At 43.1% G+C, this 17,319-nt stretch overlaps 1 protein-coding gene across 1 annotated transcript in view; it reads left to right on the forward strand.

The window, feature by feature from the left end:
• Window positions 1–10,607, forward strand: part of PRKCQ (protein kinase C theta) — a 48,317-nt gene extending 37,710 nt beyond the window's left edge. The window contains exons 17-19 of the mRNA XM_013943235.2: window positions 5,036–5,224; window positions 7,126–7,254; window positions 8,570–10,607. Of these exons, the coding sequence (XP_013798689.1) occupies window positions 5,036–5,224; window positions 7,126–7,254; window positions 8,570–8,725 (474 nt within the window). The 3' untranslated portion in view covers window positions 8,726–10,607. The remainder of the gene's footprint in view (window positions 1–5,035; window positions 5,225–7,125; window positions 7,255–8,569) is intronic.
• Window positions 10,608–17,319: the final 6,712 nt, after the last annotated feature.

Here is a 17,319-nt window from a genome sequence, read left to right on the forward strand (position 1 = left end):
TAAACAAAAAAATAACCCATAGCTACTTGTAGAAGGGATTGAGATGATTGGAGACTTAATCACGAGGGTGTTCGCACATCCTGATTGTTCTCTGCTTTGCACCTACATTGTTTCCTCAGCAACCAGAGGAGCTGTATTGCTATCTGCAGGACAGCTAGGACTGGACCTGGTAACTCTGGGCTCTGCACTACCCTGGGGTACCTGCATCTCTGCTTTGGCTGTACAAGGTGCCGGAGCACCTGATGTTAGTGCATGAGTCCCTCTCCGGAGTACGTGCCTCCACAAGCTGCCTCCAGATGAAGGAGGCTCTAAATTTGGAGTCAAGATGGTTGTTTCAGGGCCAGGTTATGCTTGAGCTAATGAGGGCAAGGCAGAGCCCATAGCTTGGGTTAAGGTCCTGCTCTGCCCTCAGGACTTGGGGTATTTGTGCTGTGCATGAGGACCTGAGGCTGGGGCTTGCTTGGATATAGTCTCCAAAACTCCATACAGGGTAGACATACCAGCAGGTGCTCTTCTCCTTCCCCAGTTGATATCTGCTGGTATTTGGTGGAGAAAAGCTGAACCTGGTCTTTGTGTGCCCCAAGCAATAAAGCTGGGTAGTCACAGACACCAGACACCAACTTGTACATAGCAATATCCTTTGCCCTTTCCCTTCTTCCCTTCCCGTGTTCTACTGCACGGGGGCTTGTTCTCATTTTCTTTTTCTAGTCCATGTAGATGTTTTGGACTAGATCCCTCCAGAAAAGCACAAACTCTCTTCCCTGGTGAAATAATGCAATGACAAATCTCACTGTAGATAGACTTTGACTAGTTAGGTGGCAAACTGGGCCAAAGAAAACATTTTTCAGCTCAGAGGAGAATGCAAGAGTCCTCCATGTATCATATTGAACATCACTCTGAAATCTATTTATTTGCCTTTCAAGATTCCATTCCCTGATTTTAGTGTTTTCATGATGGATATTGGTGCTTGCCAGATGGCTTTTAAAGCTTTTGTTATTTTCCTCTCCACTACAATTCATTGATCTTTTACTGCACTCCAAGGGCTCAATTCAGATCTAGGTTACACCACTACTGACACTAGGGCAGTTTTCTTCAATCCGTTGGATTTCTGTTGCTTAAAAGCAGATGTAAGTGTGTTCTGCAATCAAGCTGCAACTGTCTTTTATTCCACTTCAGTATTCTTTTATTTAAAAAAAAAAACACTTTTTTTTCTCATCCTAAAACAGAATCAAGTGATAATCCACTTTACTGCATAGAAGAGGGAGAGCTTAAAATAGCTCTGATGTTTTATTTCTGCACCATCATTTATTTTAGAGATTCAACGAGTACTTATAAAACATTTTACCTCCAAATTGAAAGCACTGCTGGAGTTTATGGATCATCTCTCCTGCCAGAGGTGGAAGCACAGGACTTTTTTCAGTATTTCAGTGCAGCTGCTAGCACTGTAATTTGTTACAGGTGCTGCACGTTGGCTACAGCTGTGCAAATAAGGGGACTTGGGTCAGTAGACAAGCAATTTTTTAATTTCAAAATAATATATTTGACAAAAAAGAAAAGTTAACCTGAAATGAAATTTTTGGAGTTTGTTTATTTTTTTCCAGAGAAATGCAGAACTAATAAATCTTTTCCTAGACTGCCATAAACCATTCAATTTCATTTTCTAGACATTTTATACTTTAAAAATAAGGCCTTATAAAAACAGTGTGCCTTTTCAGAAGGAAAAGTTGGGATGGTTTTGTTTATAAGCAGCCCAGAGGAAATATATTAGAGAGTTGGTATTCCCTGTTTTTTCCACCCTCTGTGTGAAATATATTGTATATTTTGCCCCTTATATTCAAATAACTTTTGTCCTACTCTTGTGGCATTTTGGAGACAGATCTGTTATTCATGAAGACTCTACATCAGCTTGGACTTAGATTTCTGAGATTAAGGCCTTGTTTTGCTAAATGCCACATGTATACCAGAGGAGGATTCTTCTCACCTAATGTGAGCCATCTAAAAATGAAGCATCAGATGAAATCTTATAGTCTTGTAGGAAGACAAGCATCTTCAGAAGACAAGTCATCCCATCCTACCTTAGGTGTGTAAGTGGGTTAAATCACCCTTGAAATGACCCTTCTTCCCCCATTAACTATAGAGAGACCCTGGATAACTAGCTGAATAGACACATAACTTTTATGTGATAAGAGATAAGATAAACCTGGGCCCAGGTGGCAATCCTAAAACATTTACAAGCAATGCAGGCAAGGTATAAAGCAAAACAGTCAAGAAATGACTCACCCATGGCTATGGTACCTCAGAGCCTGGAGTGAAAATCACATCTCTGTATCATGATTCTTCAGCTATCAGCAGTTTCATATGCACTAATCTGGAGAGGTGTTTATCAGTGGTATTAAACCATCTCCATGGTTTGTTATTGATACGTACACAGTATCTGTAACATAGGGGATCACGCTGCAACCAGGCTATGGCCTCAAGAGCAAATATCATGGCTTAAATTTAACTATTCCCCTCTCCAGCCCCAAAATTCTGATAAGGGCCCTAGAGATCACAACCATCACATCTGCCTTTCGACAGCTGCAATGTAAACACCTATATATGAACTTGTTGTCTAGATTCCTTGATAGCTGAAGGAGACAAATAGGTCTTTTTATTTTATAGCAGACAGATGTTTAGCTGCATATCTAAAATTGGCCTAATTCTCTTCTTCAACTATAAAGGAATCTAATGATGGTTAAGATCTAAGTATCTCCATAACAAATGTCTAAAAGCAGGTGCAGTGAATTTTGCTCTCCCAGAAGGAAGGTTGAGAGGTCGGTGATTATCAGACCAAGTTTTTAGAAGAGAAAAATGGCAGATCTCTTCTTAGGGGAGGTAGTCACTTCTGCCAATGCTGCCTGTCTGTCACATGCTGGATGTAGCCTCCACTTTCCAGCTGACACCAAAAGGCACAACCCAATAGACTGACTGAGCCTGAGCTCCAGTTACTCTTCGTATCAGTTCTGATACTTGAACTCTTTTTCCATCCTATTGTCCTAAATGAGAGATATGTCTTTAGAAGGTCTACAGCAGGTTGGACCCTCACTGTTCACCTGACGAATCCTGGATGTCGCCATGCATGCCTTTGCCATATTGTTCCCATAAGGATGTTCACACTATACCTCATTGCAGGGTCACAGCATCTGTAGCTCTGGAGAGCTCTGTTTTATTGCTTAGGTGGTTTTTCAAGGAAGAAATGATGTTCTTCCTTGAAGAAGAAAGGATGTTTCTAAGATCCTGTGAGAGGAGCCACTTTTTTTAGCTAAGTTTTGGTTACTATAGAAAAAAAAAACAAGATCAGAATTTAGCTGATCAAATCACTGGAAAGGTATCAGACCCAAATTCTCTTCTCAGCTTCTCAGCCACAAACTCATTTTCTTTCATGTGATCAAACGGTTTGCAATAGCACAAAGTTTTGTTTCCTCTGTATTTACGGTAGAGTGAAATTCTCCCCTTGCCCATGCTGTCCTGTTCCTTTTAAATGTGAATTATAGAGCCTCATTTACCTTAGGGAATAGCTTGTAAAAGTACAAATGGGGATTATTAAGTTCAAGTTATGTCTCGCTGCTTAGAACAGTTTGTTGTGCATTAAACTGGCTAATGCATGGCAGGCTTTTCACAGTTCTGCTGAAATTGAGCCCTGCTGGAACAAGGATTTGGGGTACCAAGGAGGACAGAATCGTGATTTTGAGATCCTCAGATGTCTTGTTCTGTGTGAAGCAAAAACACATCTGAAGTGGTGGAGGGGGTTTGAACTGAAATAGCTTATGGTTTGGATTGCAGTGGGGTTGCATTTTTTATGAAGATGTTTGAAGCCACTGAGGACATTATTTATAAGCAGGTGCAGTTTGGCTATGTTGATTTCTCAAGATGTCGGATGCTATCAGACTCTCTTAAAACCAGAAGTTGTAAATGTTTGCACAATGCAGATTTTGTCTAGATAGGGATTAAAGGAGTCATTCTGGCCATTTCTGCTGCCATTTCTTTGATCACACTGCACAAAAATGAAAAATTAAAAATGAACAGAAATTCCCCTAAATCCTTAACTGGAGATACTTACCAGTATGGAGGAGTCTCAGTATTGCTCCAGCTGTGTTGGATCTTGTCATTCTCTCCACAAAAAGCTTCAGTGAGTACATTTTAGAGCAGTCAAGCAAGCAGGGTGTCCAGAAAAACGATATATGACCCTGAGGAACAGCTCAAGGGTATATTGTAAAGCAGCTCCTGGCTTGTTCAAGTTGTTTCAAACCCCCAGCACTGGATTTGCTGTCAGGGAAAAATGAAAGTTAGGCCTATCCGCTATTTCCCACAACACAAACAAGCATTTTGCCTGGTATAATATAGATGCAATGGAAACTCAGATTGGTAGTGGGGGGAAAACAGCTTATGAGATGATCTTGAGTGAACAGATCAGCAATTGCTTTCTCCTGTTTTTCCTGGGCAGATTTTGTTGGGATAAAGCACAGCATTTCCACTGACTGACACTCCTAATACACCCTACACTGCCAAACTTGTGGTTTTGAAATACAACTTGTTTGAGTTAAATCAGTCCCCAGATGCTACCTAGGCATCTGGTTTCTCTTTCAACAGTGGAGTTCACAAGCCTGATTTGAACCATTGGTGTAATTTAGAGAGCAGGCAAAAGAAGACTTGCTTCATTTCTATGGTAGCCAAGGATTTGTTAAATTAATTTAAGAGTAACTAGCAAAACATACAGCCTGTTGTCTGTAGTCCTTAGGAGTGTTTTGGCACCCAGATATGGCTGTGATTTGGAGCTCCCTAGACCACATTTGCACTGTTGGCTGTGGGCAGGTTGACTCAGGACCCTCCGCAGTGACATTGCTCTGGCTCACCTTTCAGGGAGGGAAAAGCACCTCTGCTATCATTTTCCATGCAAAGCAGCTGTTGGAGGGTCAGAGCCTGGTCACCCTTCTGAAGTGGAAATACTCATGTCAGACATTTTGTGTCTGCCTTTGTCACTCCTCTCTTTGGGCAGATTTTGCTGGGGCAGAAGTACAACTTCTCCGTTGACTGGTGGTCCTTTGGTGTCCTCCTATATGAGATGCTTATTGGCCAATCTCCTTTCCACGGCCAAGATGAAGAGGAGCTTTTCCAGTCTATCCGCATGGATAACCCGTTCTACCCTCGCTGGCTTGACAAGGATGCAAGGGACATTCTGGTGAAGGTAAGAATTATCAAATATCCAACATCTTTTTACCAGTACGGTCATCTTCATCTGTTCAGAGAAACAGCTTTGTTGATCTGGTCCATGATAGGACCAGAGTGAGTCACCTTCCTGTATGTGGCTCTCAAACCCCACCTTTTGCTCAGGAGGGCTCAGATGTTTAGAGATCACTATAAAATGATAATAATGAAAGCATTCAAAAGCACTTGCTCCAGAAAGATCTACCACAGCAGACTGAGATTTCAGATATCTGTTTATGGGACATACAATGCCATCGTTCTGTACAAACAGCTTGCATGTCTGTTAGTCAGGATTAGAAATGGTAATCATCTTTATACCAGTCACTAAACTTCTTTGCTTAGGAAAAAAATGTTTTCTCCATTATGGGATATTCTCATTGCCAATGACCCTGTAGAGTTAAATATTCAGTCCTGCTTAATGCCTTTATCATCAGAACAGAATTTAACCTAGGGAATCTGCACTGCTATGTAATCAGTTGTCTGTAGGATGCTTCAGTTTTGCTGAGTCCATAGTCCTTTTCCCACAAAGTTTACCAAAACTCAATACCTGGTTCTTTTCAAATAGGCCTTCAACTGTCTATACATCAGCTTCCTTTGCTGCTACTTTCAGCCTTGGATATTTATGCTTCTTCTTTGTTGAGTGCTAATTATTGTTTGCTTACTGATGGCCAAGTGGAGTAGCAGAAAACTCTTATCATGCATAACCCAGGGGATTTTGAGATTACCTTCAGTAGTAGCCAAGTGCTTTTGAAAATGTGCCCTTAATTCTGAAATAGAATATATTGACTGTATTCAGGCCACCTACTATCAGGTGTTGCAACCATTCATCTCCACTGACCTTAGTGGGATCTAGGACCTGACACTCTCCAGGCCAGCTAGTCCAGAGGCCCCAGACATTTTATTGAAGATCTAAAGATAGATCTTTCACTATTCACATGCACCATGACAGCAATATTTCAGCACTGCATCCTGCTCACAAACATCTACAAGAGCTTGGGAGTATTTAGCCCTCCTGAAATCTTCACCAAAAACAACTGAGTTATTTCTGGAGCCAAAGAGCTCCAGCATCACCATGAAAGTGTCTATGACAACACAGGCTATACTAAGGTGAAGAGTGGGCTCAGACCTGCACTTAGCTGATGATGAAAACATATACCCCCAATTCTAGCTTTTTCATATCTTTACCAAGATTATTCCTCCACAGAGCTTGTAGCCTGCAATGTGCAACAAACATAAACTATCTGATTTGGGAATCTTTTGACAAAGTAGACAGGTGTCCACAGCTGAGCTAATCAGTGGGGAGAAGCAAGCACTTCCAGGGTGTCTTTCATCTCATCCATAACTGTGTAAAGGAGGTCAGATGATTTGCACCTAAGTTTCCTATTTTTCTCCTTTAACTATAGAGGAAGTTGTAGGTCAAACACTGAACACTGACTCTAAAGGTATAGGAAATTAATCCAACCCCACATAGGCCAGATTAATATCTCCACACACGATGCTCGTGTTTCAACCATAGATATTTGCCTTCTCACAAAAATCACCCGCAAAAGCTTGCAGGTGCAGAACAGAGATTTCACATATGTAGTTGCCATTTGCATGCTCAGGCACACATGCTGAAGGCTCAGCTTGGCTGCCAATGTAGTAAATTTGTCCTCTCACTCTTGCAAAAGACAGATACGGCTGAGATCTCTCAGTTTTGGCATGTTAGGCTAAGAATCTAAACTAGTTCCCCAACCAGTAATTCAGTAAGTAAAAGAATCTTCACACTTGTATCAACCTTGCTTGAGTTTGAAGTCTGAAACCCTATCTGGTAGAGCTGTCCCAATCGATACAGTGTTACAAATAAAAGAGGAAGGTAATTCTCTTTCTTCAAAATCTTAGCTTTTTGTGAGAGAACCTGAGAGGAGACTTGGAGCAAGAGGGAACATCCGCCAACATGCCTTTTTCCGGGAAATAAACTGGGAGGCTTTAGAAGAAAGAAAGATGGAGCCTCCTTTCAAACCCAGAGTGGTAAGGATGCAACTCCTTTGATTTTCACATGTTGATGCCTTTCATTCCAGAATCGTTCATTCCCAAAGTATTCATGCTCTCCAACGTGTGCTAGCAGTAAACCAAAGCAGGGCCCACAGTAATATTTTAAACCCCTTTACTTAGGGACATTGTCCAAACTCTTCAGAAATGGGTCTTTAATGTCAGAGACCTCCAGACCTATTTGGACTCATGCAGTTAGTGTTTTAAAGGTGGATAAATGTCTGTCTTACACTGAAACAAACAGTTTAATGCACAAGTTTTGCAAAGTGCCCCAAACTTTCAAGGTCATCTTCTGAAGTTGCTCTGCACACCCATCTTTTCCATCTAAAAGTAGATAGAAGACCTTGATCTTAGGCAGTGAGAATGGAAAATGTTGGCTTTTACTTGCATTAAATTGTTGCTTACCAGGCTGTGTGGTATGTTGTGTGCATCAGATAGGAAAGGCTGAAGCTATCTGCAATTTGAGTCTGCCGGAACCTCACTCCTTGTACAGTTGGTGGAAAGATAATTGTGAATTATGTAACTGTTGAGTGGGCTGCCTGTCATGGTCATCATGACTACTCCTTTCTGAAGGAGCCCAGGTCTGGCATCCCCAGACCTGAGGAACCATTAGTTACTCCTCACTCTCTCGGTCACCATAGCAGGGCTATGGATACCACTTGAAACACCTTCCCTTAACCACAGAAGTATGACCCATTCTGCAGGGATTATCTGTCATTGCACTGCAGAGAATAAAGAGGGAAAACCAGTTCAGGTAACCAGGTGGTTACCAATTCAGGATGTCATCTGTCTTATTGTTAATTATAATATTAATTTACTTTGATAAATGCATCATACTTTCATTTTACAGTCCTTCACCAGCATTATTTAATCAATGGGTCCAAACTGCCTTGCTAGCAAGCTGTAATACCCCTGCCTGTTGAAATTCATGGAGTCACAACCCCACTGCCTCCTATATAAATTCTATTCCCATTATTACTTCAATAGGATAGGGATAAGCAAGTGATTATCACTGATTGCTGGATATTTAGGGCTCAGACATACAGCGGTTCACTGCAAATTGACAAGTTACTGTGCATCATTTGGGCTACAGTAACTAACTGTTGTGCAAAAAGCTTAGAGCAAATGCATTGTGGGCTCCTTAGCTGAGCTAACATTCAGCTTCTGCAGTCCTGGTAAGTCATGCACGTGCCTGAGTCCATAGGAAGCAGCTTAAGGTGACCAGTACCATTTTAATGGAGACTTGGATATTAGTGGTTTAATTCTCCTTTTTCTTTTTTTCCTTTTCTTGAAGAAATCTCCGAGTGACTGTAGCAATTTCGACAAGGAATTTCTAAATGAAAAGCCTAGACTGTCCTGTGCTGACAGAGCACTGATTAACAGCATGGACCAAAATATGTTCAGCAACTTTTCTTTTGTGAACCCTAAAATGGAGAAGATATTTTCCTGAGGTCTGCCTTACCCAGGGCTTTCCTTACTAAAGGAATTCTCTGTAATGGCTTGAGTAACACCGTCAACTGAAGACTGTACGTGATGGATTTTACCAAGGACCCACCAGAAAAACACATCAGTGAAAGCTTGTACCATACCTGGAATCTTTCAGCTTGTTCCAGTCTGTAGCAGATGCCAGCCACTGTTCACTAATGACGAAGAACCTCTTCACGTATCTTTTGGTCTCTCTTCTCTCTTTTCTGAATGTTCTTGTAGTTGAGAGCATTTGAAAAGGAGGAGGTGGCAAAACCTGTTCCCCTTTACTTGTGTGCACAGCCAATGGGTTTCCCTGTCAGTAAAACCAAACATGTTTCAGCTTCCAATGATGTTGGTGCCCAGTCCTGCAATTCCCACTTCGCCCCACCTCTTTCTGAAGGATGAGTGGTGAACTCAAGGCCTGAAGGCATCTGGGTAGATTTCAAATTGGCTTGGAAACCATTACTTGCACATGAGCAGAATGGTGCATGTATGCATAGAAATTTTGAAGAAGCAAATTACCTCTCCTCACACTTCAAAAACAATCTTCACAGGTGTTAGGATTCAGTTTTGCTTCCTAGTATCCCCTTGGACAAAGAGACTTTGTCAGTGCATGTCCCAGCAGCCGTATATCTCAAACAGAGGCTCTCAAGCTATGGGCTCAGCTCCGAAGGAGGATCATTGCAATGGCAAGTGTCAAGATCCGTGCAGAAACCCTGTGGTTTATGCTAGCATTTGAGCAGAAAAGATGGGAAGTTACAGTCCACAGAAAAGGTTAAGAACCCCTGTTCTAAAGCTTTAATTGTTGTCCTCACACATACCAGGTTCAGAGTAAAATCTGGATTGGACTTTCTGTAGTTTTATCGTAAAACTACATCAGAAATGAGGAAGAGGTTTCCTCAAATCATTGTTTAAGCATCGTAAGATTGGCCTTCCCATCGTTTCACTGGCCTATTTTACTTGAAAGGTTGTAATCAGTCCTTCCAAAGGCTGATATACTTTGTATTGCTCTAAATGATGTACCAACCCTTTGGCATGCAGTGCAGACACAGGTCAACAAACTGCACCCAGCAGCCACAGGGCAGAACAGCACATTGGGTGAGGTTGGCCCTTTCCTTCCACCTCGTGATGTTTTGCTGCCTTTGCAGTCTGTGAAAATGTAGATGGGCAAACAAAAAAATCTTAGTCGTGATCCTTTCATAGTGGTGCCCTCTTAAATAAAGATGCACTGTTTTCTGAGGCTGGAGAGTTTTAGAACCACCCAGTTACTGCTTGTCACTGACAAGTCGGTTAAATGTTGGGTCAAAATTAGGTCAAAGCCCAAATAAAGAATTCCGTAGTACTTTAGACTTAGGCAGTCGCCCCAGCTGATGTTAGACTCTAATTGAAGTGTGTAAATTCAGAGCTTTGTTGCATGAACTCCTCCAGTCTGTGGAGAAGAGAAGCTCTAGAGGATGAGCCATCTCAAAATCAGAAAGCCTTTGGAGGTGCCTTTCTGGCTCCATGGGCTGCACAGGGAGCCTGTTGACTTGGACCTACCTGCAGGACAAATCCAGCCTTGCAGGCTGTGCAGCCACTGCCTGGATGTTGCTGTCAGTGGCTGTAGGCACTGAATCCTACAGGGCCAACAACAGAAGTGCCTAAAGTCGACAAGAAAAGCAGATTGCCCTTGAAAATGTTTCCCCAGCAGAGTTAGCCCAGGGACTTTTGTGAAATCAGTCTTTGTGCTGTACGAAATACAGGGGGGATCTGTGCTTACAGTTTGTGCAGCTGGTCATCATGTTTAATTAGAACAGTTAACATGAATTTTTAAAATGTCAATGCTGTTTGTACAGATTAATAAAATGTTGTGTACAATTGGAGAACAGGTATCAAAGTGATTAACAGGGGACAAAGATCGAAGGTGCTTGGAAAAGCTGTTAAAACTACTCTGTGCTTTTCTGGGGATGTTCCCCAAGGGAATTCCAACCCATAAATAGAAAAGATCATCAAGCATTTGGACAACCATAGCTATTCTGTGACTGCAGGAGCAATTCAAATGCCAAATGCTGTCTACATTTTCCACTTACGTCGCAAAATGCTTTGTAGGGCCAAATTGTCCATGGATTTGACTGTGTTTAGCTTTACTGAAATCTGTGGATCTTGCAGTTTTCATCAATGACAGGGCAGTACCTAAAAGAATGATTTGGCACTCTGCAAAGGTGTCCAAGAAAAGAGTAAAGTGCTCCTTTTCACTATCAGAAATATTTGTAACGGGCAGTCTACTACCTCAGAGTGGTTGCAAAGCCAGATGTGGGGAGATGGCCAGTCACTGTTAAAGGGCAGTTCAAGCCATCTTCCTTTGACACCCAGTCAAGGATGGATCAGCCTGCAAGAGCCTGACTGTGTCCACCCACTACAGAAGGAGCCTAGATGGCCCAACCCAAGCAGAGATCGCATTTCTAGGCATTTGAAGTTAGCTGAGAGGTGTCCTACCCTCAGTGTCTGTTAGGGACATTTTCTGTGCAACAGCACAGTGATTTACTTGTGACGCTAATTCAGGGACACCCCAAGAGAGTAGCCTGAGGGAGGAAGATCATTTAGGTGCTGATTCACATCTTGTGGTTGAGCAACTGAAGAACCACAGTGCTTCACACCTCCCTGACCAGAGACAGGGTTCTCTGCGCTCTGACTCGTGGCCCCATGTAGCTGAAGGAGCCCAACGTAAGAGTGACTTGTGAGGGTGCACATGTTGGAGTAACTGCAAAAGCAGATACGGCACTGAGCTTACTGTATTGCATTTGATGCAAACCACAAGAGGAGGTGCCTGCTTCCCCCTGCAAGGTGTCATCAGCTAAAAAAACAAAGGAACCCACTGAAGATGGGGGGAGGGAGACGGGGAGGAGTGGGTACGAGCCACTGCGAGCGCGCGCACCGTGTGTCTCGCCAGGGCCACTGCCTGAAAACCCTCTGAACTGTGTCTGTGGTGTGCAAAGAATGACGTGGTAAGCAGCAAGCGTTTTCCTGTGGTGAAAGCGATTGAGAGATAGGAGCCAACGAGGGCTGAAAGTCAAACACCCGCACGGAAATGAGCAGGAACCCAGATGCTCACAGAAATGTTCCTTTGCCTTGGCTAAACCTGGCACCTTCATAGCCTTCTTTATTTTTTCTTCTTTCCCCTCATCCAAAAAGCAAAAATGAAGAAGCTTTCCAGGTTGGGTTATTCATTTGCTAAAGGCCTAATCCTGTCCAAGAGCCCTGTGGTATCACAGCGTGGGCCTGCATACATCAGTGTCCAACCTTCAGCATTACCTGCTTCAACTCAAGGTCTGGGAGCCCTCACCACCCAATTGCTCCTTCCTCTGTTTTGCTGCTCAGTTTTACAGGTGAACAAATTCCTCCTTGCTGGCATTCGCAAAGCTAAAGCTCAGGCCCTTACATGGGTCAGGATGAAAAGGAGCCACCAGTGAGTTGGCAGCCCTGTCTCCAGCCCTCTTGCAGAGATATCTGAGGCGCCTTCAAAGGAGGTTTGTGGGCTCACCCTCAGGCGCATAGCTTCTCGGCAGGTTGATTAGGCTGCAACCAGCAGCCTGGGGGGTTAGGGTGTGCCTATCCCTTGTGGGAGACCCGGGCCCAATCCTGCAGGTTACCATGCCCTTCACTGCTCATGCGAGGTGGTTTCCACAGGAAAGGCACCTTTGCCCAGCGGTTACTGGGCACACCTTGCAACAACACTCTCTGTGACAAATGTGGGGATGGCAGAAAGTCCCTGCCTGTCCCTGCCTGTCCAAGCAGCTGGTCCTGCAGGTAAGTATGTTCTTCCCTGTACAACATTTACACCTTCACTACTGAAAATCCAAGAGATAGATCACAGCTGGGATCATCATCTGAAGCGATGTCTCATTCAGAGATCCCAGCTCAGCTCGTGTATCACATACTGCAGCTAGGATCATAACCAATATGTGGCCCAAAGCATACCTTTGTGGTGTTGTGAGACCTGCCCAGGTCTCAGTAAGGACCAGAGGAAGCCTAAAACCTTCCTTTCTTATTAAAAGAAAAATTACCAGAACGCATATCGCATCAGCTAAGACAGCTCAAGGAGGGTTGATGAAACACACGAATTAAGGCATTTCTGGCTGTTCTGTATTTGCCACTGGCTGCAAAATGATGGTGCTAAACAGTTCAGTGACTGTACCTGAGCACGCTGGGGTCTGGTCTACCATTTGGTAACAGGAAGGACAGAAGCCTTTATCATTTGTACTAACAATATATATACACAGAAGGATATGAAATAACAGAAAAATAAAAGGAAAGGGAAACAAAAGAAAAACAATACCGAGCTGTGGAAGATGAAGCATAGGCAGAGGAAAGAAAAGAAGGGGAGAAGGGAGAGGTACAGGTTGTTAAAATTTTATGCAATACTTTCCTTCATTCAGTGATTTTGACTGTTATTTTGCTGTTGCTTTCCTTCCAAGTCGCCAGTACCATCCCAGAGTTGCTTTTGTAGCTGGAGCACAGGATTTCCAGAGATTTCAGAGAATGGGAGAGTCTGAGACTGGAAGAAATGGATAGCTCCAGTCTGGCCTCCTGGGTGACAGCAGTCATTCCTACCTCCACATTTCCCACAGAAATTGAAGTATTTCTGCCCTAAATCTAGATTCAGCTCCCAATTCAAATACGTGAATACGGCTGTCTACAATACAGGAATGCTGTTCAGCTGTTCACCTTTAGTCATCTAGCATCACTGGGACACCCTGGGGTATCTTGGAGGACTTCCAGGCTCCTCTGCAATGGACATGAGTCTCACTTACAACGTGTGGCTTATCCCCCAGCCCTATCACCCCCAATAGCAATAGACACTTCTGTGTAAGCAACTGAATGAAGCCCTTCACTGGTGCAGTCAGTGGTGTCCAGACAGCAACTCAGCTCACTCTGCAGCAGGCATCTGCATTCAGTCGGCTGAGCTGCTCTTCGTGGAGGGGACAGAATGTCACAGCTCGGCACATACTTTTTTTTTTTTCTTCACTTTTTTTCCACTTTTGCCACTGAGTTGCTAAAGCACCACCTCCTTAAAAGTGAGTCAAAAAGGAAGCACGGGATGACTCATGTCCTGAACACCACCAGAAACGAATAGCCTTTGCTCTGGTGACTACCATCCTCCCAGCTAGAGGAAATCTGTGGCTGTGTTTTCTACCACCAGCAGTAGCTGGTGTGAGCCCAGTGGGAGGCAGAGTGGATCTACATGCTTGAGCTGGCTGCTTGTGGGACAGTGGCCAGCACTGACCTACTGAAGGAGTCTGACCTAGAGACTGGAAATGTCATCATGTTTTGTCACCGTCAAGTAAGAGCCTTTCGAGAAGAGAGATCTGAAAATGAGTCATCAACATGTTTTCTGTAGTCACTAAAGAAACTTCAGGAAGCAAATTCTTAATCCTTCTGGTACATTCTCATTAAGACGGACCAGATGACACTGTATTTCTATTCCCATTTACCAGCCTTTTCCCTTCTCCCACTCTAAAGCAGTGATAAACAGAGAAGCAAAAGCTCAGGGTTAATATTCTTTTGAGAACTGTCTTTGATTTCAATCTAGACGAGGGCATTCAGTTTCACTTTGAGTTTGAGGATCTGGTGAATCAAAAATTCAAAGCAAAACTCTGCCTGAAATCTTCCTTCACCTCCATGAAAATTTTGCAGAAGCTTATTGCAAACTCTTAAGACCTTTGAAATTTCCTCAGCAGATCAACCAGTCCTAGTGGATCTTTCATTAGAGTTGAGTTGGAGGAAAACTGTGAACTAATAATATTCAACATAAATATGCAGAGAGATGTGTCTTAGAGGAAAGGTAATCTCATGGTTAAGGTGCTACTGAGTCTCTGCAGACACAGATTGATTTCCCAGTTCTGCTATACTTATCTCCTGTGGCCTGGTGGCAGCAAACTTACTAGGCTTTGGCTTTTCCTCCTCTGCATGGACATAGTTCATACTGTGTTGCTCTGAGCTGTTCAGAGCAAAAGCTCTCTTGGAATGGGATTCAGCTCAGCTAATCAGAGTTGCCTAAAGGTTTGTAATTTTTAAAGCTTGTTCAGGGTTAGCTAGCTGCACCCAAGGTAATCATCTGGGCTTCCCCCATTTTCAGTGGAAAGAATCTAAGAGCATGATTCATCCCATTTTTAGACAGATACCCTGAACTGTTCACTGAACTTCTCACTCTCTTTTCACTTTCTGGAAAGGTAGGTGAGTCCTGTCTTGTGTGTATTTATGTATCACCTTGCTGGGGATCAGTGGGTATCTGTGAGTTGGATAGATATAGTATTGACAGTGTATAAATAAGGAGAATATAAAATTGCCTCAGCTGACTGTGACAGAAACTTGGTTCTCCCAGGACTGGTGCTGAACGAAGGTGCTGTGAGTATCATGGCACCCCGATATCTAATGTTACAGCCCTGGTTTGGTAACTAGAGCTAGGAATAACCAAGGGGACAGTCCACATCACTGTCCACTTACTTAGTCCGTACTTCATCAGTTGATCTATAAGGATGTTAGAGGAGACAGTGTCGAAAGCCTTGCTAAAGTCAAGATAAACAACATCCATTGCTCTCCTCTCATCCACTGAGCTAATCATTTCATTGTAGGTTGGTCAACAATGATTATTCTTTCATAAATCCAGGCTGACTACTCCCAATCACCTTCCTGTCCTTAATGGGTTTGGAAATGGCTTTCGGGAGGTTTTTCTCCATGACATTCCCAGGGATGGAGGAGAGGCTGACTGGCCTGTAGTTCCCCATATCCTCCTTCTTGCTCTTCTTGAAGATACGAGTGTCATTTGCTTTCTTCCAGTCTACACTGCAAAGTGAAGAGCAGTCTCATGAAGTAAGGCTTAATCGCTTCCAACCCAGCATCCTCTGCACGTCTGTCTAGATGGCTGGATTTCATGCAGCTGTAGGCTGGCTTCAGCTTAGCTTCTTCCCTATGTGTAGGAAGCCCCAAAAGCCGCGGAGGTTTCCCACAGTCCTGTGCCATATAGAAGCTGAGGGCCTTTTAGGAGTGCTTGCCAGGGTCCTGGGACAGCCGTGGTGGATTGGGATCTAGCAAGGCTCTGCCCGTACATGCTTTAACTGAACAGAGCGTGGCTCAATGCCAACATCATGAGTGTGCTTGGGCCTCCAGCTACAGGGCAGCTCAGCCTGTAACTGAATCTAAGCATGGCTCTGGGCAGCGAGTAATGTTTTTTAAACCTGTCTTCGACCCCAGTTTAAGTGATTAGTAGCAAACCAGAATACAGACAGCCACTTAGCCTGAGTTTCCTCATTAGAATAATGATGTTACCTCCAAAACTCAAGTGTCTAGGAAGCTTCGATAAATGACTTACCGTATCATCCGCGATGCTCCGATAAGCAGGACCTATAGGAATGCTTCAGTCCAGGGGCTCTTTCTCATTCTACATTTGCACATGTCAAATAAAACAAAGCCTCAATCTCTGTTCCCAGAGGCAACCCGGATCTGTCTGGGACCCAGCCCTTAGTCACTCTCAGTGTGTGCTGTTCCACTGCCTAAACAAAGCCTCTCCATTATGTGGCAGTCAGAGAGCCGAAACATTATTTTAATAATCACCTAGAAGAGCACATGGTGTTTGAGTGGGAGGGGAAGTAAAAATTAAGAATTACATTTAATTTATGATGTGACCCTTTATCTTAAAGGAATGTAAACATAAAATATTCAGACATCAGAGGGAGTGTCTTAGCTTTCACTTCTATATACTTTTTATGGTTGTTGTTAGCTTCCCAGTAGCAAAGAAAATGAGTTCTGTGGTAATCATTTCCATTTAATTTTCAGCTCCTTTCTGCTGATAGCAATGTGTATAACCTTTTCCCTAATAGTTCCTTTAAATTGTGCACTTTGATATTCTATTCAGCTGGTAGGGAAAGAAAAATCAGTTCTAAAAAAGCCATTTTATCTCTGCTGTACATGAGCTTGACAGGGTAATGTGATATCGCAGAAAGTATATTTATTTTAAATCATTGGTATTTTACACTAGGGTGAAATTCTTCAAGATATAACATCTCATTGCCTCCCTTCTCCCCTCCCAAAATGTCATGGGGCCAAAGCAGTGGAAAAATAGGGACAAAATAGCAACACTCATTCAAAAGGAACAATAATCCGCCCAGCAAATCAAGTCAGTGGTAGTCATACTAGGCATAATGAAAAGAGTAAAAAACTGACAGAATGGGGAAAATGGAGCATGCTGTTATCATAGGGATAATAAATCCGAGACCACAATGGCATTTTTGAGATAGTGAGGTAGGAGTCAGCAGTGACACAAAATGACCTTTCTGAAAAAGATGATGCTAAAACTTAATAATGCATTTTAGTTTTGGAGGAGATCCAGTGACACTAGAATTCAGATGGGAAGAGGAACATTAGCTGTTTCTTGTGCTGCACTGTCTTCACATTAAATGATACACTTCCTTGTCTTTGCTTGGATGGACAAAATAGAAAGGAATAAATAGAAAGTGTCCACAAAAGACCACAGCGAGTTTGGCTGAAAACCAGCAATGTCTGAGCCAAAAGCAGGGCTTGAACATGCTAATACAAGCTGTT

The sequence above is a fragment of the Apteryx mantelli genome, chromosome 1 (genome assembly GCF_036417845.1).
Source record: "Apteryx mantelli isolate bAptMan1 chromosome 1, bAptMan1.hap1, whole genome shotgun sequence".
NCBI lineage: Eukaryota > Metazoa > Chordata > Aves > Apterygiformes > Apterygidae > Apteryx > Apteryx mantelli.